Source organism: Pangasianodon hypophthalmus, chromosome 27 (genome assembly GCF_027358585.1).
Source record: "Pangasianodon hypophthalmus isolate fPanHyp1 chromosome 27, fPanHyp1.pri, whole genome shotgun sequence".
Classification (NCBI taxonomy): domain Eukaryota; kingdom Metazoa; phylum Chordata; class Actinopteri; order Siluriformes; family Pangasiidae; genus Pangasianodon; species Pangasianodon hypophthalmus.
In genome coordinates, this window is record NC_069736.1 from 14,719,810 (window position 1) to 14,744,712 (window position 24,903).

At 38.2% G+C, this 24,903-nt stretch overlaps 1 protein-coding gene and 1 long non-coding RNA gene across 4 annotated transcripts; one reads left to right on the plus strand and one right to left on the minus strand.

Moving 5' to 3' along the window:
- Window positions 1-1,675: 1,675 nt before the first annotated feature.
- Window positions 1,676-22,105, minus strand: gtf2ird1 (GTF2I repeat domain containing 1). Of its 3 annotated transcripts, none has more exons than XM_026922126.3 (27): window positions 21,749-22,105; window positions 16,286-16,415; window positions 15,882-16,023; window positions 15,499-15,681; window positions 14,919-15,102; window positions 13,453-13,751; window positions 13,183-13,278; window positions 11,808-11,891; window positions 10,594-10,777; window positions 9,631-9,656; window positions 9,369-9,492; window positions 9,065-9,108; window positions 8,899-8,979; window positions 7,618-7,704; window positions 6,259-6,312; window positions 6,112-6,174; window positions 5,628-5,811; window positions 5,371-5,435; window positions 5,225-5,293; window positions 4,875-5,142; window positions 3,983-4,011; window positions 3,762-3,809; window positions 3,572-3,649; window positions 3,302-3,494; window positions 3,171-3,208; window positions 2,930-3,045; window positions 1,676-2,822 (listed from the first exon to the last, which is right to left on the minus strand). In XM_026922126.3, exons 2-27 carry the CDS (start codon window positions 16,409-16,411, stop codon window positions 2,754-2,756), a joined length of 2,934 nt encoding a protein of 977 aa, XP_026777927.3. In that variant the 5' UTR covers window positions 16,412-16,415; window positions 21,749-22,105; the 3' UTR covers window positions 1,676-2,753. The 3 variants fall into 3 exon arrangements, with proteins under 3 accessions (XP_026777927.3, XP_026777928.3, XP_026777926.3); XM_026922127.3 differs by having other exon boundaries at window positions 5,225-5,290; window positions 6,112-6,177; XM_026922125.3 differs by having other exon boundaries at window positions 6,112-6,177.
- Window positions 22,106-22,250: 145 nt separating this feature from the next.
- LOC128317599 (uncharacterized) lies at window positions 22,251-24,106 on the plus strand. The gene is made up of 2 exons (XR_008301115.1): window positions 22,251-22,696; window positions 22,786-24,106. It is a non-coding gene; the product is annotated as an uncharacterized LOC128317599 (long non-coding RNA).
- The last annotated feature ends 797 nt before the right edge of the window (window positions 24,107-24,903 follow it).

Here is a 24,903-nt window from a genome sequence, read left to right on the forward strand (position 1 = left end):
GTTGTTGTTGTTGCTGCTGCTGTTTTTCTTCTTCTTCTTCTTCTTTTTATTATTATTATTAGTAGTAGTAGTAGTAGTAGTAGAAGTAATAGTAGTACTACCACAACTAGTAGTCGTTTTTGTTGTTGTTTACTACTACCACTACTGCTATTGTTGTCGTTGTTTTTCTTCTTCTGCTTATTATTATTATCATTATTATTATTATTATTATTATTATTATTATTATTATTATTATTGTTGTTGTTGTTGTTGTTGTTATTATTATAAGTAGTAGTACTGGTGCTGTTGTTTTTCTTCTTATTATTATTATTATTATTATCATTATTATTATTATTATTATTATCATTATTATTATTGTTGTTGTTGTAGTTGTTGTTGTTGTTATTATTATAAGTAGTAGTACTGGTGCTGTTGTTTTTCTTCTTCTTCTTCTTATTATTATTATTATTATTATTACTACTACTACTACTATTACTATTGTTGTTGCTGTTGTTGTTCTTCATCTTTTTCTTCTTCTTTTTCTTCTTCTTCTTCTTCTTATTATTATTACTATTAGTAGTAGTAGCAGTACTAGTAGTGTTGTTGCTGTTGTTGTTTTTCTCCTCCTCCTCCTCCTTCTTCTTCTTCTTCTTATTATTATCATTATTAATAGTAGTAGTAGTGTTATTTGCCTAGATCAATGTGTATTGTCAAGATCAATATTTTATAACCTGAAATAGTTATATATTAAAATTGTGCTGATTTTAAATAAATAAATGATATTCCTGTACACAAGAATTTCCCTCATGGGATCAATAAAGTCTATCTATCTATCTATCTATCTATCTATCCTCTTCATGTATATTTAACATTGTCTGTGTTAAGTCAGATATGAGGCCAGCAGATGGCGCTGTAGGCAGCCTTAAATCAACACCGTATTTAGAGCTTAAAATATTTCTGTTCAATTATATTTTCTACACTTTTCACTGAATTATATAAATAGTCACCTTTACCATCTGATTCTTTGGTTAATTGTGAACAAATTTGGAATTTGCACCATTTACTCTGCATACTTATATTTTGGGCTAATTTTGAATGATTTACAAAATCTCCTTTTGCTGTAGTCCTAGGATTTTCACAGATCTTCAAAACATATCTGTCACAATTCTCAGTAAATTCTGAACAAACAGAGATAGATTCACAGAAACCTTTAAAGCTATGTTTAGGACAATACTCTGGAGATGTCTGTTGGGGCGTGGTCATCAATAGGGGGCGCTGTACAGTTAACGTTTAAATTTTTCACGAACCGTAAGTCAGAACAAGCTGAAATTTGGTATACTGTGTCTTTGTGATAATCTGTAACTGGATTTCTAATGATGATTTGAATAATTGAGAAACATTGGCCAGTGAGCCTTCATCAAGCATTTCTCAGGGTTAGCGTTGAGCTATCATCACAAAACTTATGTTGGACAGTATGAGAATGGTACATAAACAGCATGTTCATCTATGATCTCTTTAGTGTTTTATGCAACTTGCAACAATTTGCGACAAGGCGCTACTGGCAAAGGGTGACTGGACCCCGGAAATCGCCACGTGTGGCTCTAATTTTATTCTTGCAGTTGTACAAAATGATTTTGAATATTACAGTAGCATACTGCTCTTTACATTCATGCAGAAATATCTACTTGCAATGGAATCAAATGTGTTATGGGCATTTATTTTTTAAAAAAATATTCAGACATCTTTAATGCACCATCACGCTCAAATGCAGTGAACGCAAGGCAACACATTTTATTTAAAAGGCCTAAATGGCATTAAAGTACAGCATATAAATACTGGTGATTCCAGAGACAGTCCATACTGAATAACATTATACCAGTCTTTCCTTTACATACAATACATTCATGGTGTTGTTCTCTGTGAAATTTCATCCTCCATGATCCATGAGAGTAGGAGTAACTTACAAGGCTATAATAGTAATAATAATAATAATAATAATAATAATAATACAAAAAAGCCTTTCTCTGGAATATGTTAGTGCTATCATGTTAGAGTACTCCAACTCAATGTAATCAATGAAGGAAAAGAAAAAAAAAACCAAAATAATACAAAATAAAAACCTCTCAGAGTACATACAGTAGCTAATTGTTTTAGTGTTATCAGTCACGGAATTCAGCACGTAACACTTTGTACTGAACAGCTTACATTCCCTGCATATACAAATTCCTTTACTTTTATTTAAATAAATAAATAAATAATAATACAACATTTAGCTATGAGTCAAAGCCAGTTACTACAGGAGTAGTATGCAGTATGCATGTGTTCAGCACCAGTTAGGGTTCTTCATCCCATCAATAATTGTGTCTAGGAATAGACACTTCCCATCAGAATCCGTTTTGTATTATCCTTAATGAGAGTGTTAGTTAATGATTGCTTGCAGGGCCTCATGTACAGGGCAACTGTATAATGCAAAGTAATGCATTACTCACTAGAAAATTAAAAACACTCCTTTCACAAACCACCTTCTCAGAAATAAAGCACAACTTGACAAATTGGAAAGTGACGATCTGTGTAATTTCGCAATTAAGCACTTGGCATCCTGAAAGCACGATGAGCACCTCCTCGTTCTGTTCATCATCACGCTCGAGGAGTTCGTGATTGCCAGCTTCCACGCATGAGTTCGGTATACGGCGTGATCAGACGCAGAGCTCCAGCTGAGGTGAAAACAGATGCAGGTTCTCCCGCAGGGTTCTTCTCCCTTCAGAGGGGCTGGCTTAGTATTTAACCTTCCCTGGAACTTGGACATTCACTCCACTGTAGTCCACCATGTACATAGGCCATTGCTAATTAGTGAGAGAAAATATACAGTATTCAGCTGGGAAAAAAAAAATCATAATTCAGAATTAGAAGCATGGAATTAAAGTGTCAGTGTCAAAACGAAAGTGCATACCATCACTGGAATCTGATTGGTTGAATTGGCAGGGTCCGCTCCCGGAGGCGGCGCAGTTCGACTGTTATCCAGCACTCGTTTCCGTTTGCGTCGATTGACTGCGACTTCATTTCCTTCTGTAAGCAATTGGCAAAAATATGTGTAACACTTTCCAAATAATTCATCTATAATTCTGCTACTGAATGTACTGGGATGGGGATTGCTTTGACTACTCAACTAATACATAGGAATGGGAACATACCTGAACTTGAAGTCTGTGGACAAAGCTGTACAAAAGGCCTAAACAGAAAAACACATTAGATAGCACTATATTAAACATTAACTACATAGACGGAACATATATATACTCAAATAAGACCTATCTATACGTACTGTAGAGGTGTTTTGATATTGATAGTTATGTCATCTCGAGCCTGAAGGATCTTCTCCAATCGAATGATGTCGTAGGTGTTAGGGTTTCGGAAAGGAATATCTTCTGGAAGTCCGCACACCTCCAGAGAGTCGGGACTGGCTCGGATCAGCTTGTATGGGACCACGACGGGTCGATCCAAACCTAGAGCTTCTCCTAAACGTAGAAATGTGAGAGTTATAAGCTCGTTTGTACTGTAAGTATAAATGATACAACTGTGTCTGTATACTGACCGTATTTCTTATTGAACAGCTCTTTCACTTGTTCCCTCAATATGACTTTTTCACCCATGCGACTGATGTCTTCCTCTTCTGCAATATAATAATGAATACATTTTTTGACGAAAGTGTTACATCACAAATCTGCATTTTATTTTTGGTGTCCCTAAATGAAAATGTAGTTAACAAGAAACCATGTTCTTACCACTTATCGATGAGTACGCTTTCTTCAGTAAAGTGATTCTTCTCGGTGCTAGTAAAGAAAAGCAATGAAAATCCATTCAGCGCTGAAATTAAAAACATCTTAAACAAACATGCATGCTAGTTACAAGCGAGCCGTGCTAGTGCAAGCTGGATTTATTTTTCAGCAGGGACTAAAATGCAACACAGTGAGTTGATGAAATAAAATGGTTCCAGTATATGTACCTGGTTTGGGGATAAGTCCTTGGAAAGGCCTGTAAAGACAAAACAAAAGGCTCATCTGTTTGTTTTTTTAATTCAATTTTAGATATAGAGTATATTAGACATTAGATATCTATGCTTCTGTTCCATAAAAGGCTCCAAAAGTCTGAGTTCACAATAAAGAATATTTTTATTTTGCCACTTTATTAAATATACTTTAGCATTTATTATTAATGTACTAACTATCCATATTTTTAGGTCTTGGTAAATCATCTCCTGTTAATTAATAATTATAAAAGATCTGATATTGACTATTGCTTTCCATCAACAAGAAACATTTTTTAGCATTTTTTTGGAAGGAGTCTCCAGTGTCAGTGCTTTGTAACAGTCAGAGTTAAAGCTGTAACTTTGAGAAGATAATAGGAACTAACTTGTTTCGAGGACACTGCACAGCATTAAATGTAATAATAAACGGATATAACGTATGATGTGTCGCACTTTAATTAAGAAAAACTGTGAGTGTTGGAAAATTGCTATGGTATAAGAGGAATTAAACCCTTCAGAATGAGTTGTAGGAAAATAATGAATACCATGGTAGTAAAAGTGATCAGGCTGCATTACACCACTGCATCACTGATTATTTTCCTTTAACAGTACACCCTTCATGTTTTACTCCTTTCATATCAGACTAGATACTGAGTAACCTTGAATCAGGGCTGGCACTAGAGGTGTGACTAAGCTCCTGCAGGACGTATAACTCTCATGCTGCTGGGAGGGGGCAGTCAGATAGGAAGCCACGAACCAATAATAATGAATATGAGCGATACAGCTTAACTGATAATATTCACGTTATTTTTACTTCTACTCTCCACTGTAGCTTGTTCACCATCACAATCAAAAAAAATGTCTGTCTCACCTCATAATGGTGAAGGAGATCTTATCAGCCACCGCCAGTATCCTCTCGAGGTTCTGTGAGCCGAACGTGCAGGGTTTCCTGAAGGGGATTCCCGGCGGCAAGCCCTCGATGATCACCGAGCCGGGGTTGCTCTTGATCCTCTTGTAAGGCACTTGCACGGGATACTTGATGCCCAGTGCCTCGCCGTACTTCCTGTTGAACAGATCCTGTACCTGCTCCCTCAGCGTGTTGGCCAAGTCGATGCGAGACAGTTTGGCCTCTAAGCTATCTGTGAATCAAGACAATGAGCCAGAGATTAGGCCTAGAATCTTTTAAAGGTAAAGTATAAAAATGTCTGGTCACATGATTACCTAAGAATCCAGGTCTCTTGGAGGCAGGCCCAGGATCTTCTGCTAGGTTGTCTTTAGGATCACATTCTGCTGTAATGAGGAAAAAATTCTCAGCTACATGTTTTTCTGTCTAAATAAAGAATAACGATAATCCTGAAAATATTTACCCGGATCACAAACTGGCTGAGAGGGAGGCTCATGCTTCAGTTGTGTTTCAGTTAGCAAATCTGGCCTAGAATTGAGACAAAAATAACTTCATTAATCCAACAATATTCTTTTCCTGTTCCATATTTGGACTGTTGTATGTAAACTGTATTTTTAATAACAGCAGTTATTATACTGCTGCATGCTGTATGAATTTTTAATCAGAAACGCAAATGTGCTGTTATATCTATTTTCTTTCGGGCACTTTTTTTGAACACACCTTTTGATAACAAACTGGATCTGGTTACTGGCACTGAGAATCTTTCTAAGTTTGGCTGCTCCGAAGCAGTTTGGTCTCCGGAATGTGATCCCTTCTGGCAGTCCTGTGATATACAGGTCCTCAGGATACATCTGGAACTTCGAGTAGGGCACCTTCACTGGTTCAGGCAGGCCCAGAGCCTCCGCTAGAGAAGAGGATACAGTGTACAAATGGGAAATAATTATTCTATAAAGTATACCATTGACCATATACCTTGGTGTGCTGTTATAGGAAAATAATCAACAATGGGGCGGTGAGATGCAGCTGATAATTGATTTATGTAAATTTATATAATTGATTAAGTTACAAAGCTCTGACACCAGAGACTCCTTTCGTAAATGTTAAATAAACACGTCCTTCAAGAAAACCTCACCATATCAATATTTGTTAAGTAGCAACACATTGTTAACTCCACTGTAGACCCCTTAACATCACGGCTCCTCACCGTATTTCGTGCTGAAGAGACTCTCCACTTGCTTTCGCAGCTGAAGAATCATCTCTCCAATGTCTTCTAGAAGAACGGACAGACAATCAAACAAACTGACTAACATTTGTATAAAAGTGCGAGAGCGTTTGATAAAATGTGGCTTACCTTCAACAACTCTCTTGAGCCCTTGCGGTGTGGACTTCTGCGCCAATTCTTCCACTAAACAGCAAAGGTTATTTACGTTACACAAAATGCGAAGCGATGGCTTTCGGTATGTGGATGATTAAAACTAGCTATTCTTAATACTCCAAGATGTTACTTTTAATGTTCCACTCACCTTTTGCTTACTCCAATGACCATTTGTGTAAAGCAGACTTTAAAATAACATACATAATGAAATTAAGCAAATGAAATTTAAAAAAAAAAAAAAAAAAAAAAAAAAAAACCAGCAAGTTAATACGAACAATTCAACTCCAGCTGTGCAGCCACGGGTTATATTCCAAATTTCAGATTTATTTCATATCGATTACTTTATAAATATCAGGAATTCACAATGATGGTTTTGACTGGTACTACTCGTGGCTACCTTGTGTCTGAGTTGAACAGTGATATTAACTCACATTGTTCCAGGAGTGGGAAACTAAGGGAAAGCTCTACTGGTCTCTAGGTTTGATAAAACAGCTTACAAGGAGGAAGAAAGGAGATATAAGGGGTTCTTATCAGGGCTGGGACTATTGTTTAGCTGATACCTGGTTTCTCATTGTGCTCTAGTAATTATAGCTGACACCACTGTGTCTAGTAATTATAGTTGACACTAGAATTATAGCTGGCTCTAGTAATTATAGGTGACATTACAGATTAATTTCTGAGTGTAAAATCTGAAAAGGCAAAACTTTTAGTGATTTCTTATTCCGAGACAAACTTTCCGTTTTCAGATTCCAAGCGGAATTTACTCAAACATCAAACATTCGTCATAACTTAAAATATTTCCATGACAATGTAACGCTGTCTCAGCAAATTAAATTAAACAAACAAAGCTTCAACAGCAATGATGTGCAAATCCATTCTATACTTTTTATAAATCAAGAAAAACTTCATGGTTTTTCAGGGTTCAATTCTTTCAAAGGTGATTACTTCGAGTGAAAATCTCATAGTGTCATTGCATCATAAATTATAACAGCCAATCGAGTTTCAATATGCAAATGAAGGTCATCCAACACTGGTTTACTAACAGATGGAGGCAAGTAGAATCTGGATTTTGAGACAAGTTTAAGCTGACTCTATGTAGTATCTGACTAAAAATTATTTATTTGTAAGACACAAGCACAGGGGGACATGGACTAGGGAGCAGAAGAGGAAGCTACATTAGCGAGTGGGAGAAGACGGGGTGATTATCTAGCAAGGTCATCACCAGTTCCCTGCTTTGTTCATTGAAATCTACCACTGTGTCTGAAGGAGAGATTTCCAAAGCCAGAGGGTGCTGCGTCCAAGCTCCTGATGGGAGAAAGATGAGGATGCAGTTACCTGCTAGAGGCTCCAGGGGGCGCCGGAGATCAGGGGTCACAAGTTCAACCTGAGGCTCACTTGGCTCCTCGGAGGCTGCAGTGTTCTCTAAACGAGAGAAATCTGTTTGAACTGGGATGTTCTCCTGTTCTGTATCCTCCTCCATGTCTGATTATGCATCAGATGACATTTTGTCTAAACAATATTAAGCAAGATGAAACGATCCAAACAAACGCAAGGAGACGAGACGTTACAGTCCATGTGAAACAGGGTGATGGGTCTGAATCATTAATGAGCTTTAATCCCCTAAGGGAGCAGCAACATACAGCAAATAACAGAATTATACAGCTATCCTGCTGGCTTTACAAACACAGTCATCTAACTAGCTTTCAGCTTCAAACTGTGTGAATAATCAGTTTTAACACAAATAATTATACACAAGAAAAACAAAACTGACTTATGTAAACCTCACGACTAGCTACATTTACACACAGCCTAATAATTCAACCGAGAGCTTTATTCTCAGGGATAACATTATTAAACAATACTTGAATAGAAAACGTTACGGAGCCATAGCAAAGACCTTAAACATTCCTGTAAGTTCGGTAATATGAATGGGCAAAGTTAACGGACCACATCTATTCGTCCCATGAAAGGTGCAAGATTCACACTGCACTTTCAGACTAATGATAAGAAAGGTAAGAGAGAAGCCAGTAATCACTTGAAAAGAGTTGCAGGACGACCTGAAATCAGCAGTTCCACAGAAAACAATAAGCCATGAACTGTACCACAATCATCGCTGTTCCTACAACTAACTCAATACTCCTCTGCTAAAAAAAGAGAAGCACAGAGATGCTGACATCAAACAGATAAATTCTATGAATGGTTGTTAATATTAGTGACATCAGAAGATGACTAATGGCAAATTTACCAGTGGATAATGTTCACAATTTCTTGCTCCTGAATGTCTAATTCCATTCAATAATGACACTTGGATGATGAGACAGAAATAATTTTCAGAGCGATTAAAAAGCTGAACTCACTGAACTAACTCATTTTCCTCGTTGTTATGGTAACAATGACACTAAATCCCGTTCGATGCACGTGCATAGCTCTGGATCAGCTCACATACAGCATGCACATAAATGAAGACTGTCTAAAGAAAGCCCAGTTGAGGATACATATACCCAATTTTTGAGGAATATGCTGTCAGAATCAGCTCAGATTGGTGAAAATCTTTGCACGTAAACACTGTTCAGTACTTCAGTAGCAGCTCCAGTAGGGGGGAAGGGAAGCTCATACCTGGTACAGTGACCTGAATAATTTCTCCATCTGGTGGCTCAGTTTTGACCTTTTTTAAAGATACACAGTCTCCTGAAGGCCCTAAAAAAACACATTTTCTGTCCATAACTCAAAAACCAACAGCCATTAATGACATTAAGCTGAGTGTAGAGTGATGGAGGCTCACCTGCTTCACAGTCTGCTAAGGGACTGACACAGGAGCTGGTGGATCTGAGAGACAAAGACATTCAAAACAAAGCAAGAGGACAAGCAAGAGCAATTTGGTGAGTAAACACAGCTAACCCTGACTGGCAGGGAAATATTTAAAAGCTTTACTAAAGGGCTTTGCAGTAGTCTAATTAAACATATAGTGCTCTCCTGAAGTTCAACAACAATTAGCACTGTTTGCTTTGGCTGAGCACGCAGGCTCAGGCGTTTAAAACTAATTAGCCAAGCTGACAGTCTCGACGCTGGTGGGTGCTGACATGTACCTGCTGCTGTGGGTGTTGCTGACCAGCTCGAGGGTGGAGCTCGGCACCCTAAGCCCTTCTGGGAAGCCGTCTTCGGGGGAGGAGCCGTCCTGCTTGCCTTCTTCTTTAGCTACTTTCCCTGCAGCTGATAAAAAAAAGAGAGAACGCTAAGCAACAGTACATGAAAAAGAGTGCTCAAATGTAATTTTAGTTGCACATCAAACCCTGTCGCAGCAAACACAAGCCCCGCTGTGAGACGTAATTCAGTAAATCTGTCACTCACCAGTGAAGATCCGCTCATCAAACATCCTGAAAGGGAATAAACAAGTACGTAAACAAACACAGGCTAGAAGCAGGCTTGCGCCTCAGCATACTGAACTGCTTTATTTGGATGCGCAAGGCTGCCGACTCAGCAGGAGATTTCCTCATTAAGCCAAATCGGCGGGCGCACGCTGGCACGTGGATGGCAGTGGTTACTACACCCAGCGAGCGGCGCAGTGCTTTGGACGGCAAACGCCAATCTGCCAGATGGCACCAGGAGGCTGGAAGCTTTATTCACGAGATAAATGAGAAAATTCAAAAAAAAAAAAAAAAAGGAAAAAAAAAAAAAAAGGCGCTTCTGTTCATGCAGTCAGTGTTGAGCTGAAATGAAAGAGTAAATTAACTGAACTGAATCATTGAACCATGCGTTTCCTTCACATCTGTTTCAGTGTTAAACAGTGACATCCAAATTATGTCTTTCGAAAGTTAAGACCCTCTAGATCATTTGAAATCTGAATCTTGAACATCTAAGTGCACCAGATGTAATATATTTATTGATTTTCTACGTGTACATGCTACAAAAGCCTTACACTTAGATTCATATTGTTGTCACTGACCATATCATTCAGCAAATGACAAGTGTCAATTTTATGCAAATTGGTATGATGTAGGTAAGTGACAAATGCAAATGGTTAAATGTGTATAGAGACATTACAAAGAAAAATAAAGCTTGGAACGAAGTAGGAGAGCTTGTTGGTGCCTTTTGTCAGAGTAAGTAGCAAGTACAGTTAGACTGCTTTTCTAAACTGCAATATTTTACCCCTACGGCTTAAGGGGAAAGTTTTTTTTCTGTATATTGCTGCCTATATTTTGAAGAGAGTAGGCCATGATTCAGCTGTCTGGGATGTACTCAGCAATAGCGTCTAATGTGGTCCGATTTACAATTCACAGCAAATCTATTTTTCAAATGGCCGAGAGGACTCACCGTCTCACGACAAAGCGGACGCCGTGTCTCTCTTCCAAGATTCGTTTGAGTTTAGGCACTCCGTAGGTGCACGGCCTCTTAAAGGGAATCTTGTCTGGTATTCCGATGATCTCGACCGCTTCCGGATCACAGGCGATCTTCCGGTATGGCACGGGGACCATGTGATCCAAGCCCAATGCTTCAGCTGGTATTTCAACACATACAATTAGTCACAGTTACTTATAGCTACTAATAATTGAGACTGGGCAGTTTGATCAAATAGGGCCATCACAATAATTACACGAATAGAGTAACGATGATAGTGACAAAAATATCTTCAGTACTTTGTGAAACAATGAGCATTCCAATTAAACAGGAAAAAACTGATTGAACAAGACATTTTGCTGGCACTCAAAATATTATGATATGATAAGCTAAATATTATGATATATATTGTAGATCATGAAAATGTCTTATATCACGATATAATATTTTGCCTTATACCACAGCGCAGTTGAATTCTCGATTCTGATTGGTCAGAGGCCAGTGACAAGGAAAATCTCATGTATATATGAATGCTTTTTTTTTTTATTTGAGATGAGATGTTTATTTAGCATTTCCGGAAGGAGTCTCCAGTGCCAGAGAACTAGGTTTTCCACCATGGGAAAGTCTTCAGGAAGAGGAATTTTTTGCTTATTGGTTTCTCTATAACAAGACAAACTGAATTTTTTTTTTCCCAGAAAAAGAGAGGCTGATGAGAGAGTGACTCACATTAACAACGTTAAACATTACAATGTGCTGTTCTTTAAAAAATAAAAAATTGTTAGTGTGGGCAAATTGTTGTGGTATAAGAGAAATAAAGAGTTATTGGAAAATAATCATATCCTACCACCCTGTAGTTATTTTCTTATAATATAATGCCCACATTGTGTCTTATTCCTTCCTTCTTTATTACCATATGACTACTATGTAACTATAGAAACAGGGTCACTTATTCAGTAACAACATGAAAGCGAACCCAAACACACACAGCAGCTACCACTTGAAACCATTAAACCAGTGCCAGTTTACTCTAGTATAGATGTTTTACACTGAAAGCAGACAAAATAGAAAACAGCACAATCAAAATACAGTTGCAAGGTGGGGAAAAAAGTGATTTGTGTGTGTGTGTGTGTGTGTGTGTGTGTGTGTGTGTGTGAAAGTGAGAGAGAGAAGGTAATGGCCGACTGGCTCACCGTAGCGGCTATTAAATAGGATCTGCACACATTCCCGCAGTGTGTTGATGTCTTCTGTCTCTCTGATGAACGCGTCCCATTTTTCTGTGCAACACAAAATGGTAACGTTAAAACCTTTTGATCTCCAGCAGAGATGTAAAGAGCTGAATCGATGCACTGGACATAATATTTGGAAATACAAAGCAGCGTGTTTCAGACAATAGCCTGGGAGGCAATCAAGATTGAGTCAATACCCTAGTGTCTCTTTTCCAGTTATTATTATACTGTTATTTAATTTGCACCACACTGAGTCACAACCTTTGGCATCAAAGCAGCTCTAAATCACATTGTATCAAAACACTGGCTGCTTTAAAAGTATCTTTCCTACAATGTGCTGTCGAGAACCAGCGCTTTGTTTTGTCTACTGGGTTTGTTTGCATTAGTCAGTGGAGACAATTAACACGGGCCCTGACTCTTGGCAGTGTCTGAGGGCTTCCTGTTGCTCGTTTGGAAGGAACAGAAGTTGAAGTTGAAGGCCGCAGTGTCCTAGCCAAGCACGTTTTTTTTTCCTCAGTCATCCACTACTGGTCATGGCTTTAGGGGCCCAATGTTATTTAAGTGTTTACATTTAAAGTCCTGATTTTAGTGGTTACATGGAACTCTGTGAAGTGAGGATCCACTTCAGTTAATGGAAAACTACACTCTGATCGACATTGAAGATGTTTTGCCATTGAATGTGCTTAGCAATTCTGGTGCTAATTTGTTGATTGGTGCTGTTTTTCATTAGTCCTGTGAGAAGATAGCTGCTGTCTAGAGCACTGATGTCACAGTGAAACATTGCTAGCGCAGTTACAATTGTTTTCTAGAAAAAAAATGAAACTCTCAAACATAAAGTATAACTCACTATTTTCCAGTGACCAGATTATTATATTAATCTGACACAGATGCAGTGGAGACAGACTCAAAGATCCAGAATGCAATGTAGCTACACAACACATGTGAGTTATGCACTGAGTTATGGCAGATACTCGACTTGGCTAGTCAGCGATGTACGAGATGACGACTTAAATGACTTGGAAGCTGATCTGCTTCAGCAGAGGGTACAGATGAGGAGGTGAGAGAGCTGGACAGTCTAAAGTTCTAAAGCACTGCCACATCATTCTCTTTAGGCAGAGATAAAGCGAGGGCTAAATCCCACTGGCACCCTATCAGCAGGTCGAACAGCATTATAGGTAAGGTAGGAAACTATTAACCCAGTTGTCAACCATTAACTAAAACAGATCTTTGATGCCACTGAAGGTGGGTTAATTATGAAGATTAATATACAAATATACAGTTGTTCAGGGTGGATTATTCTTTTTTTCTTTATATAACAGTGTGTGTGTGTATTGCACACCTGATTTCTCATGTACTATGGAGAAGAGTAGGCGTTTGGAGATGTGGATGCTGGGAGGGCTCTGTGCAACGTCTCCTGCAAGTGCTATACGCTCACCTACAGGAGTACATACAGGAAGACAAGATAACACCCGTGTAATCCATCAATCAAAAAAATCATGAGGAAAAACAAATTGCCGAACATGGTCTGCTAAAACCAAAAAGGGATATACTGCGTATTGAAGATTAATGTAACATCCTTTGTGTTAGCTAAACGTGGGAAACTGCTCACCATTGTCAGTGGCCTCTTTGGGCGCAGAAGCCTTCTCGTCACTCGGTGCCCACGCTGCTAGCCGTTCCTTGACCAGGCCGTGCAGCACCGAGGGCTTCGGATCGCCCTTAGTGTCCGAGTGTGTCTGGGAAGGCACAGGCATTCCATACAGGAAGCTGGAGAGCATGGAGCTGCTAGCAGGCACTTCCTGTGCGGGGGTTTTAACAGGCGTGTGGTTGCTGGCACTCTTAACAGCAGGGGAGGGGTGGTGATTGGTTTCCGGACAGGATTTACCATCGCGCGGGGCTTCGTCTGGCGCTCTGAATTCAGAAAACAATTTTATCTCAGTTCCATCTACACTGCTTCACTATGCTATCAGAGTGGATATGCTAACTGGAGCTTGTTAGCTATCATTCTCTGTTAGTCATGTTAGCATTTCATATTTGGGAACGTCACAACAAATGTCACAAAATTCATAATATCATTGCTGTGTATGAATTCTATGTCGATGTTTTACTTCAGATCTTTAGGAAATATTGAACCAAAATTTCAAACCTTACAGGAATGTGTTAAAAAAGAGCTGAAGAAGAATCATGAAAAAAATGCTAACTACCCCTTCATTGCTAAAAGGGCTCTGCAGGTGAATTAGCACATTCAATTTACTGAGCAACCAAATCTATATGGATCCTTATTATCATTACATTAGATGAATATTACATCAACATTTTATCTCACACACTTTAGTAAATACTTAATCTTCTCATGTTGCTAGCTATAATCAGCAAGCAAAGCTCTAAGATCACATAAATTAGCGCATTTTGGCTTTTAATAATTATTAATTATGCTAGCCCTTTGAATGTCCACAGCCAAATTTCATTATCATCACTACTGTATATTAATTCTGCATCATCATTTTACCTCAAAACATTATAGATATACTAAAGTCAAAACTATTCATATTGCTAGCAATGTATAAAAGAGAAAAGGTGCAGTTAAGCACACAGAACCATGCTAACTAGTTGATGTTAGCCTTCATTCACTGTTAGTCATCCTAGCATTTCTGAGGTGAATTAGCCCTTTATATTAACATACACCTTGTTTTCATTTCTGCATATAAATTCTTTACATATACATATTTTAGTTTCAAAGGAAAATAGAAAATTTAAATAAAAAGGAATACTTCAAACCAAAACTGCTAATATTACTACTAGCAATAAATGTTAAGAAGTTAGTGTTAAGCAAGATATTGCTAACTGGTGCTTGTTAGCTTTCATTTACTGTTAGTCATGGTAGCATTTTAAGGCAAATAAGCCCTTAACATTAATGTATACAATCAACATTAGAATTTGTTCAGACTGTCAGCTCAAATATATATTCTGAACAAACAAATCAGATTTGATCGCTTGTAATTATACAACATAAACCAAACCACTTGTATATTTTTTCATGTCATAGATCATTATAATGCACAAACTCTCGTCTCTGACCGTTTGACAATGAAGCGAATGCGGTTGCTCTGCTCCAGGATCTTCATTAAGGTCTTGGTGTCGTAATCAGCAGGTCTCCTCAGGTTCACGCCATCGGGGAGGCCATGAATGAGCACAGCACCAGGCTCCTTCTGAATCCACTCATAAGGCACGGGGACCAGGCTGCTCTTCCCTACAGCCTCACCTGAAACACATCACACTCTGTGGTCCATCAGGTTTTCAGTGATCCAGGTTGTTGCAAAAGTCTTGGAACAGCACTAAGGCAAGACGGCTGCTCTGGTGGTATAACCTTGTATTCATTTCATGACTTGATCTTCATGATTTGATTTCTCGAGCAAATTCGGAAACATCTACAGTACTATACGTGACACATGATGTATCTAAATATCCAGCAAAATTGACCAGGTACAAAAGGGGATTAGTCAGAGAAATAAATCAAGAGGCCAGGGACACCTCACAACATGATGCTACCACCACCATCCTTCACAGCAAGGGTGGTGCTGAAAACACTGGCAGAAAGCTTTCAGATTTGGGCGTTGAAATAAAGGAGAACTTGGTATTACAGGGTTGAAGTTCTTACTATAAAGCACGCTGAAGACTTCTTCCACCATCTTCCTCAGGACAAAGATATTGGAGTGAGCGTCTGTTAAGGCTCGCTGCTGTTTCGTTGGCGGTAAACCGTCTTTACCAGTCCGACTGCTTTCTGTATCTGGAGCTTTGGCATGGGAGCTGATTGAATTTAATGCCTGCAGACAGGATACCCCTGTGGAATAAAATAAATAAATAAAAATACAGAGAAAACAGCTAGACATCGGTGCCAAATACTATTTTTAATGTCATGCTCTGCAGGGCCTTCCTTGGCTAAGGCAATAGCGTCTTAGAGAAATTCATTATTTAGAGATGTTAGTGTTTTGGTCTAACAATTCCTCATACACATGGATAAAAGCCATCTGAAAGACTCACTGCAGAATTTGTGAAAGTCTGTCTGTATTTCCTTCCTGGAATTGAGGAAAATTCTGCCCTTTTCTGTTCCTACGGCGATCACACTATCCTCGTGCACGGTGACACAGGCTACCTCGGCATTCAGCTTAGACATAGCAGTGCACTGCAGGAATTATAGAAAAAATAGAAAGTCAGAATTTAGAAAACCACAGCATATTCAAGCTAATTCCACTACAAAAATACTGCTGGACCCACTGATCACTTTAATCACTTTACTGCTGCCAAGGTTATGTACTATAATTATTACAAATTATTTTTTCATAATTTTCCTGCCATCCAAAAGAGGACGGTTCGCTTTTGAGTCTGGCTTGTCTAAAAATGCTCACTAGCTGTTTCAGATTATTGAAGCAGAGAGCGAGTCGTACCACGGAGTCCAGCGCCGACACTAAGCTGGTGAGGATTTCATGTCTGGCAGACGTCGGTGGCCCGCGGAGCTCAGCGCGAGAGTTCAGCCTCATCCCATCACAGCCCAGCTTCCGCAGCTGCGCCATGTCTCTGAAGGGTCAGACATCACAGTTAGAAATCACATCTAATATCATATCACAGAGCAGAAATACAAAAATGAATGTTTTTATTTGTACAGCAAATTAAACGCTGGCAACATTTCTTCCATGATAACTGCCTAGATTTTGATTATAATCTACAATATATTTGTGAAAATGTGTCTTCTTAGGGAGTAATCTTATAAAATAATTCCCCTTAGACTACTTTAAGATGACTACTACGTCATCATTTCCACTGCGAAGATCTTAGAGAAACGATACAGCACTGATGACGTGTGATGTAGATTGTATGGATGAGAACAGCACTGGTAAACAAGTACCAGTCTTTGTTCATTAAGTAGCACTGATTTGATTCTGTTCCACATTTGGAAAGGGAGTTGGTGCTCGTCTCCTAAAGCTGCTTTCGTGTCTGAGAAACGCAGTCGAGGATATAAAAACCTTTAAGAAGCTTTAAAAAGTGATAGTAATACCCTCATCTGCGCTAATGCACCAAAATCCGTTACACATGCGAAAGTAGCTAATTACGATAAGCCTTTGTCAACCAATTAAAATTGGCTCAGATTATTGCCTTAATGCCCTTCACTGCTAATTCGCTCTCGGAAACCACACGCCACCTGGTGAGAGACCTGAACTAAAACTGAACTGTTGCTCCATGGTGTTTGGGGGCTCATTTACATTCCTGACTTCCAAGTTAGGAACATTACACTTCAGCAGTTAGCAATAAACAAACAAGATCATGCTAACCTGGTACTAATGTATGGTTAGTAATGGTAATGGCTGGGATGATAACAGCTTCTTCTATAACAGCAGTCGTTTCGACTATAACTGAAATCATAAATTTCTATAGCAACAGCTTATTCACAGGGAGTCGGATCAACAGAAAATGGTTAATCGTAGATTTGGTGAAGTTTTCTGTAAGGAGATATTTATTTAACACATATGGAAGGAGTCTCCAGTGTCAGTGCTTTGTAATTGTTGGCGGTAACACTGTTTATTGTTTTGTTCACTTCAAAAGACAGAGAATGGTACGGCAACAAATGCGTTTACATGCAGCTGTTGAAACGCATTTGCTACTTTACAGTTTTATCCAACAATAGATGAAAATCTTGGCAGTATTTTTTAATCTCTCAAGCAAAATTACTATTACTATTGTGCAAAGCACAAAATAAAATTGCCAAAAATAATACATAATAATAGTTACCTAGCAAAGACTTTTTTGCAAGTTCAAGTCTTTGGTCTTATGTTAAGACTCATATTGTTAGTGGTACGTTCTATTCCACATAAGGGAAACATTGCTATATTATTGCTAAGAAAAGCACTACAGGGCAAATAGTGTAGGCTAAAGACTTACTCTTGTTTAATGAAAGAAATTATACGTAATATATGTTTTAAAAAAAACACTTATTTTCATGCATTTATTGCAAACAGAAAAACAAACATATAACTTCAACATAAATAATTGTAACAATAATAATAAAATAACCATGTATTAAAAAGGTAATGAAGATAAAATAGTAATAATTTGCTGTAAATGACCACCAGAATTTCATTTATGGTTCCGGTACAGAGAGGAAAAAACATCACGTGACATCAATTTTAAATACTGAAACTGACGATGCCACTGAGGGTTGAGCGACGAAAAAGACTGTATTATCAGTGTAATCAAAACTTAAAGACAATCTTTAAAAAGAAGCGGGGTGGATTGTCCAGGGAAGAAAACAAGATCACAATCCTAATTCCGGACCCTACATTCTCATGGCAACAGCAATCCGTCTCCTTGGAAACTAATCTCGAGGCATGTGAACAATGCGGCCCGGGCCTTTTAATCTCTGCAGACACTGGGAGCCATTATCCTGGCCTCGGGGCGAAGCCAAAAACCGCACACGCGAACCCAGAGACGGGAGCCAGCAAAGCTCAGACACTGTTACTCGTCTGAAGCGAGCAAGGCCGCTCTGAAAGCCATTACGGCTCACAGATGGATGGTTGCGTTCCTGCTTTGCGTGCATTCGTGAAATCAGGCCACTGGCATTGCTTTACGGTTGTGATTTTGTCATATTGGTTATGCACGAGCAGATTCCTGAGGTCACCTTGGAGCCAGTATGTGGACTCGAGGTGTTAAATTGCAAATGATCGTAGATCCTTTTAGGCTATATTTCTAAACCCATGTTTAGCAGTGCCAAGCCCCTTTATGGGGTTGCTTTACACAGAAATGAACATTTCGGCACTTTTTAAAAGATAAAAAATGGCTTGTGGTGAGTAAAAGTATCTCTTTCAGCGTTTCAGTCCACCAGACGAGACCACAAAGGCACTGAATACCGCAAAAAAAAGGGCATCAGCTTTTTAGGAACATTCCCAAACGTAGAGAGAGCAAGCCAGACTGACATGCTTAAGCGGTCAGATTAATGACTTCTGTTTCGCTTGGAGTCTCTCTGCCCAGCTACGGCTTTTTTTATTCCGGCTATTCGAGCCCTGGCAGAAATGCACTGGAAATCTTACTTGTTGAATGCTTGTGTGGTGTTTTAGAGAGATTTTCTTGTGTACTTTGGGTTTTCCATAAGAGGCATGCTAGTGATACCCAATTTGGTGGAAAAGACAATACAATCTAATGAAATTTCCACCTGGACACATCTGATAATCATGCTCAGGACTCACGCTGTTTATTTCAGAGACCTTTCCCTCACCTACTCTCACCTCCACCGTGCTGTCATTGGTTGGTCAGTAATCAAATTCAAGTGATGAATTGCTAAAGAGACAAATATTGTCAAAATGTGATGGGAAAGGCTAATAACTGCATAATGACTGCAATGAATCTCTTCCTGACTATAAAGCTTATACTGCCAGTGAAATCATTAGCTTGGATAATCACTTTTAATGACGCTCAGTACAGAGTATTAAAATGCACTTATCTATATCAAAAAATAACAGGCACGCGTCTGTATTTTTATACATACGTCATTATGAACATCATAGTTAACAAATATCCTCATTCAGAAACAGAATAAATACCCAGTTTTGGAGATGCCCATTGTGTTAAATTGTTAGATGCCGCCCACTCATAGCATGTGTGCTGATACTCGTGCACACAAAATGTAATGTTTATTTGTAGTTACAAAACAAAAACCCAATAATTAGCCATTTTATATCTTCATATAATTCAAATAGTTCATTTGATAGTAGAGATCTTTGCTAAGCAGCAAACTTACATTTCATTTGGTTTGTCTGTTGCATACAAGAAGAAACTGGATTTATAAGTGTGAAGTTGTTCAGTAAATATGGATCTGTGGTAATGTTTCAACCCAACAGGACTGTATCTGGATTAATCACTTCGATGGCGATCACTGGCTGGTACACATCAGTTTGGCAAGACTTAACATTGTTCTGGAGCAACCGAAATCCAAGACGCATCTCAAATGCGAGTGTTTGAAAGAAGAGTTCATATTCGAATTGATCCTAACAAGTACATTTAAAGAAAGCGCAGGAACACGTAGTGAGTATACAGTATACTTACAGTATAATAGCTATTGTCAGTGATACAGTGATTGAATGTTGTAACTTTGTGAAAACAGCCATCTTGGACAACCAGAATCATATTTCCCCACTCAGCACAAGTACCATATTAACAACTCGACTACTTGGTAGATTACACTTGTGACGTTTTAGCTACATAAAAAAAAAAATCATATCATGATACTTTAATGAGCTACATTAATTTTAAGTTCAGTGATACTTTTATTTAATGTCTACAAAAATAATTTAACACCAAAAAAGATTTCAATTTAATGATTCAAATTTAAAATTGTAACTATTATTAAAAAAATACTGACGATACCTGCAATGTTTCGTTAAAGTCTAATGTGACATAATTATCCCAATATTGATACTATGTTCTTAAATAAATAAACGTTTCCTTGCAGAAAACATCGCAATATCAACAACTGCAAATCTCCGCAGAAGCTTCACCAAATCGATGCGTGTACATTAAATAATAACTTTCCTTTTTAACAGTTGTTCTCTCATGTCACAGAGAAGCTGCAACGCCCTGTCCTGAAGACTTTCACATGGTGGAAAACGTACTGACTGTTACAAAGTGCTGACCCTGGAGAGTCCTTCCATAAATGTTAAATAAACGTTTCCTTGCAGAAAACATCGCAATATCATCAACTGTACGTCTCCACAGAAGCTTCACCAAATCGATGCTTGTACGTTAAATAATAACATTTTTAAAATCCATTTATCATTAGTCTTAGATTATGTGGAGCATCCGCTCTAGAAGTCCCTATGCAGGAGTTGTTACTATAGAAACAATAACATACTAGGACAAGCGCATTAATTATAAACTTGTGGTCTGAATCACAGACGACTGTCCTGGAGTGACTTTACACTAAAGAAGAAGTGCGAAGTCTTTTTTTCGCCCAGTACATAATGCAATGGTACAAAACCTGGGATTATTTCTACTGTAAAGATTCAGGTGGAGCTAAAATCATAGATACTCTGCGGTTATAATTACATTACCTGACCTTACACTGTAAAACTAATCCCGTCCGAATAGGGGTTAAGCAAAAGTTATTCGAGTGACTGAATTCAAAGTGAATTTCACTTTGAGTGTCTATATGTTTTTTGTTTTTTTTTTTAATAAGCTAATCATGTAAGTTTGAAGAAGATGTTGAAGTAGGTGTCAGTTTTTTATTGCTGTCACATCCACCACTGTATCATTTACTCCAATTACCCTAATGATAGTACTATAGTACCCTATTAGCCTGAGTAATAATGTGCATTTGACATTGCAAACATGACCTTCTCAGTTCATGGCACATTATTAATATCCATTCCACTCCTAGTAAGCAGAATTTTACAGCGAAAAAAAACCCCACGACAATATTTTCTTGTTTTTTTTTTTTTTTTTTATAGCGAACCCCAAACACATCTCTTCAACCAGCAACAATAGAAAGTGTTCAGTTTTACAGCAAGTTGCTAACGGCGGAAAAAAAAAATTCGTGTTGCGTTAATTTACAACCACTCGGTAACAGTACACAAAACAACATTACAAACTGAAATATGTTTCATTAAACACCTCAGAGTCGTTTTGAAATCAATTCAAAACACTACAGGCGTCTTTTTCTGCTTAGCATCGCGAGCTAATTTTTGCTAACAGTTGAAACAGTGGCTAGCTAGCCGTCCTCCTCCCCCCTGGAGAATTATAATCTGTAATTTCAGCCATTAAAAAAAGTCACGTGTTCGAGAAAGGGTTTTGTTATTACCTGGTTGTAAGTCAAGAAAATAAAAACAAAGCAGGATGATTGCTTAGCAATTGTGGTTTGTAGTTACCTTGTCAATCCCAGATCTGGGTTGTTGTTTTTTTTTTTTAATTCTCCGTGTTTAATCCAATAGTGCAGGGCGGAATTCCTGTCTAAAGCAACGCCACACTGACTTTACAAAACCGCATAATCTGGAGCATGGTAGTCTTCCTTTCCGGACGCTTTTGGTGAGATTACAGCGAGATTTGCTCCGTTTTTTTCTTGTCTTTAACGCAGGGACAGTGTCCCCTTTCCCCTTTTCTTTGTTCTGTAATCCAGTAAAATTGAAACTCATTCGCCTCTGCTAATCCCAGCCCAGCTCAACACCCGCATCCATTGGCTGTGATTTACATACAGGATTAAAGAGCCATCTGTGTGTGTGTGTGTGTGTGTGTGTGTGTGTGTGTTGGGGAAGGGGGGGTGTACTGTAACAAAAAAAGAAAAAAAAAAAAAACTTTTTTTTTCCCCCTCCTAAGAGTGCACTTTGACACTTGTACACTTCTTGACCATTTCTAAGAAAGATCCATGTTTACTGTTAAAGTGCAAATGGTTGGGGAAATATCCTACAACTTCAAGTAGATCTTGGATGATGTACAATGCTCAGAGACGCACTGATTTTAGTTATTCATTTTTATCCTGGTCAGCATGATGGTAGTCCATCCCGGGAAGGAGAGCTCACACCGGATTGTACACATTCACTCCTAGATGTGCTAGCTAGATCCATCCATCTTCCATTCCATCTTGTTTATCCTACACAGGGTTGCAGGGGAGCCTGGAGCCTATCCCAGGGAACTTGAGGCGAAAGCCGGGCGGCACCCTGGATGGGGTGCCAACCCGTCACAGGGTATAATCGCACACTCCAGACAATTTGGAAATGCCAATCAGCATGGCTTTGGACTGGGGGAGGAAACCTCCAAAGCACAGGGAAAGCATGCAAACTCCAGGAGCAGAGGCAGGATTTGAACCCCCAACCCTGGAGGTGTGAGGCAAATATGCTAACCACTAAGCCACCTTGCCCCGTTAGCTAGATATGATAGCTGATCCACCTATATGCATGTTTTTTGTTAGGAAACCAAAGAACCCAGATGAAACCCACAAGGACAAGGGTAGAACATTTGAAACAGCACACAGACTGTAACCTGAGCTCAGGATCGTCAAACCAGGGACGCTGGAGCTCTGAAAAGCTGCAACATTACCTGCTTTTGTATATAATAACTACACACACATTATATATTATATATTACACATATATATAAAAAAACAGATATCGGATATCAGAGCATCCCTAGTCGAAAGTATGAAAATGTCAGATCTGATAACAGCACACCCTGAAGTGTTGTATTCCTCATATACCACAGCAATTTGCCAATTTCTCAAATGTTCTACATATTAATATCTGTAATGCTAATTCAAGTTGATGGAGTTATTTTTACTTCCTATAAATTTATGCTGATCCACATCAAGATCGTATATCAATAACAATTTCAGATATCAGCGCACCCCTAATATATAGTAGGGGTGTAAACCACAGGCTTCCACACAATACGATACAATTACGGTATTTGATGATACCAGTTAAATCATCTACAATATGCTATGAAACAATTTCGGTTCATAAGGCAACAATTTGATATTTGACAATACCACCAAATGATATGATACGATTCGATTTAGTAGCCTTTTCGATTTTAGACCAATCTGGAGTAGGTCTACCGTTAATTTGCGAATGATGTTGATGATGTATTTTACATATCACAGTTACAGATAAATCACCTTTCTTTTAAATCACCAATTGAATTGTTTACACATCAGTAGAAAAAATGAATTCTTTTCTTACACACCAGTTTTCTGTCCTGATTATTGTCCAATAACCGTATATCCCAAAGTGTTTTATTCCTCTTATACCACAGCAATTTGGCAAATGTTATACAAACAAATATCCATAATTCTAATTAATAGGTTGACACTGAATGATCCTACATTATATCAATTTGTTTAATTCAAGGCATGTGTATGGACTCAGATTTATATAATGTAGAAATTCTACCTCAATGTATTTGTATAACATTTGGCAAACTGCTGTAGTATATGTGGAATAAAATACTTTAGGGTGTGCTGCTATAGGAAAATATTCAACTCCACATCGGGCTGCATCACACCACTGCGGCATCGATTATTTTCCTATAACAACACACCGTTATGTTTTATTCTGATATCTAAGATTTTGTATTTGAGATTTATACCAGTAAATGAATCCAGCTTACAGCACAAAACCCAAATTAACTGTCGCCAGAGCAAACAATAACCCGCTCAGCCCAATATACCCATGTTACATAATGTACTTTTCCAGAACGGGAGTTAATCCAATAAAAGCCAAACATTTCTCGTGGCTACTTCTCTATTTATATCTGAATTATGAGTTAGAATGATTAATAACCATTAGGTTGAAGTATAAAATATAAAGATGCTGCCTCCTGCTGGCTCCTGAGGGAGTCATCACTGCCAGATGTGCTGTAAATTAGAACAAAGGTTATGTCTCAAAAAAAAAAAAAAAGAACACAAGGGTCATAAGAACGTCAAGTGTAATAAGAGACCATGTTTTTTTAGAAATGCTATTATTCAGCTACAGTACCTGGGTTATAGCCTTCTTCTTGTGAAAGCAGAGTTAGTGTAGCCACTCCAAAGTTGATCATTTCCAGCAACTTGTCAACGATTATAATGTTTTATTAATTACACCACAACTCAGCATACTTTTTATCCATTTCTAGTTACAAGTAACATTTAACAAGTTAGTTAATTATATTCTTTTTTTGTTAAAGAACAGAATACATGCACTTTTTATCCATTCAGTTACGGTTAATGTTGGGGAGCAACACATCACAACAACTTACATCCTGTTATAAATAATTCTCAACAATTGTTCCCTTATGAGCCTCTCTTTTCTTCTCTATTTTGAAGTTAATAAAACAACAACAAAATGCAGGGTTACCTCTGACTGTTACAAAGCGCTGACACTGGAGACTCCTTCCATAAATGTTAAATAAATGTTTTTCTTCGTTCTGGATCACATGGAGCTTTAATTAATAGATCACACATTAATATTAACCTGTGATTTGCCTTGCAGCCGGAACACCTCCTAACCAATTAGATTTGCGAATTAAACAGAGTCATGGTAGTTATTCATCT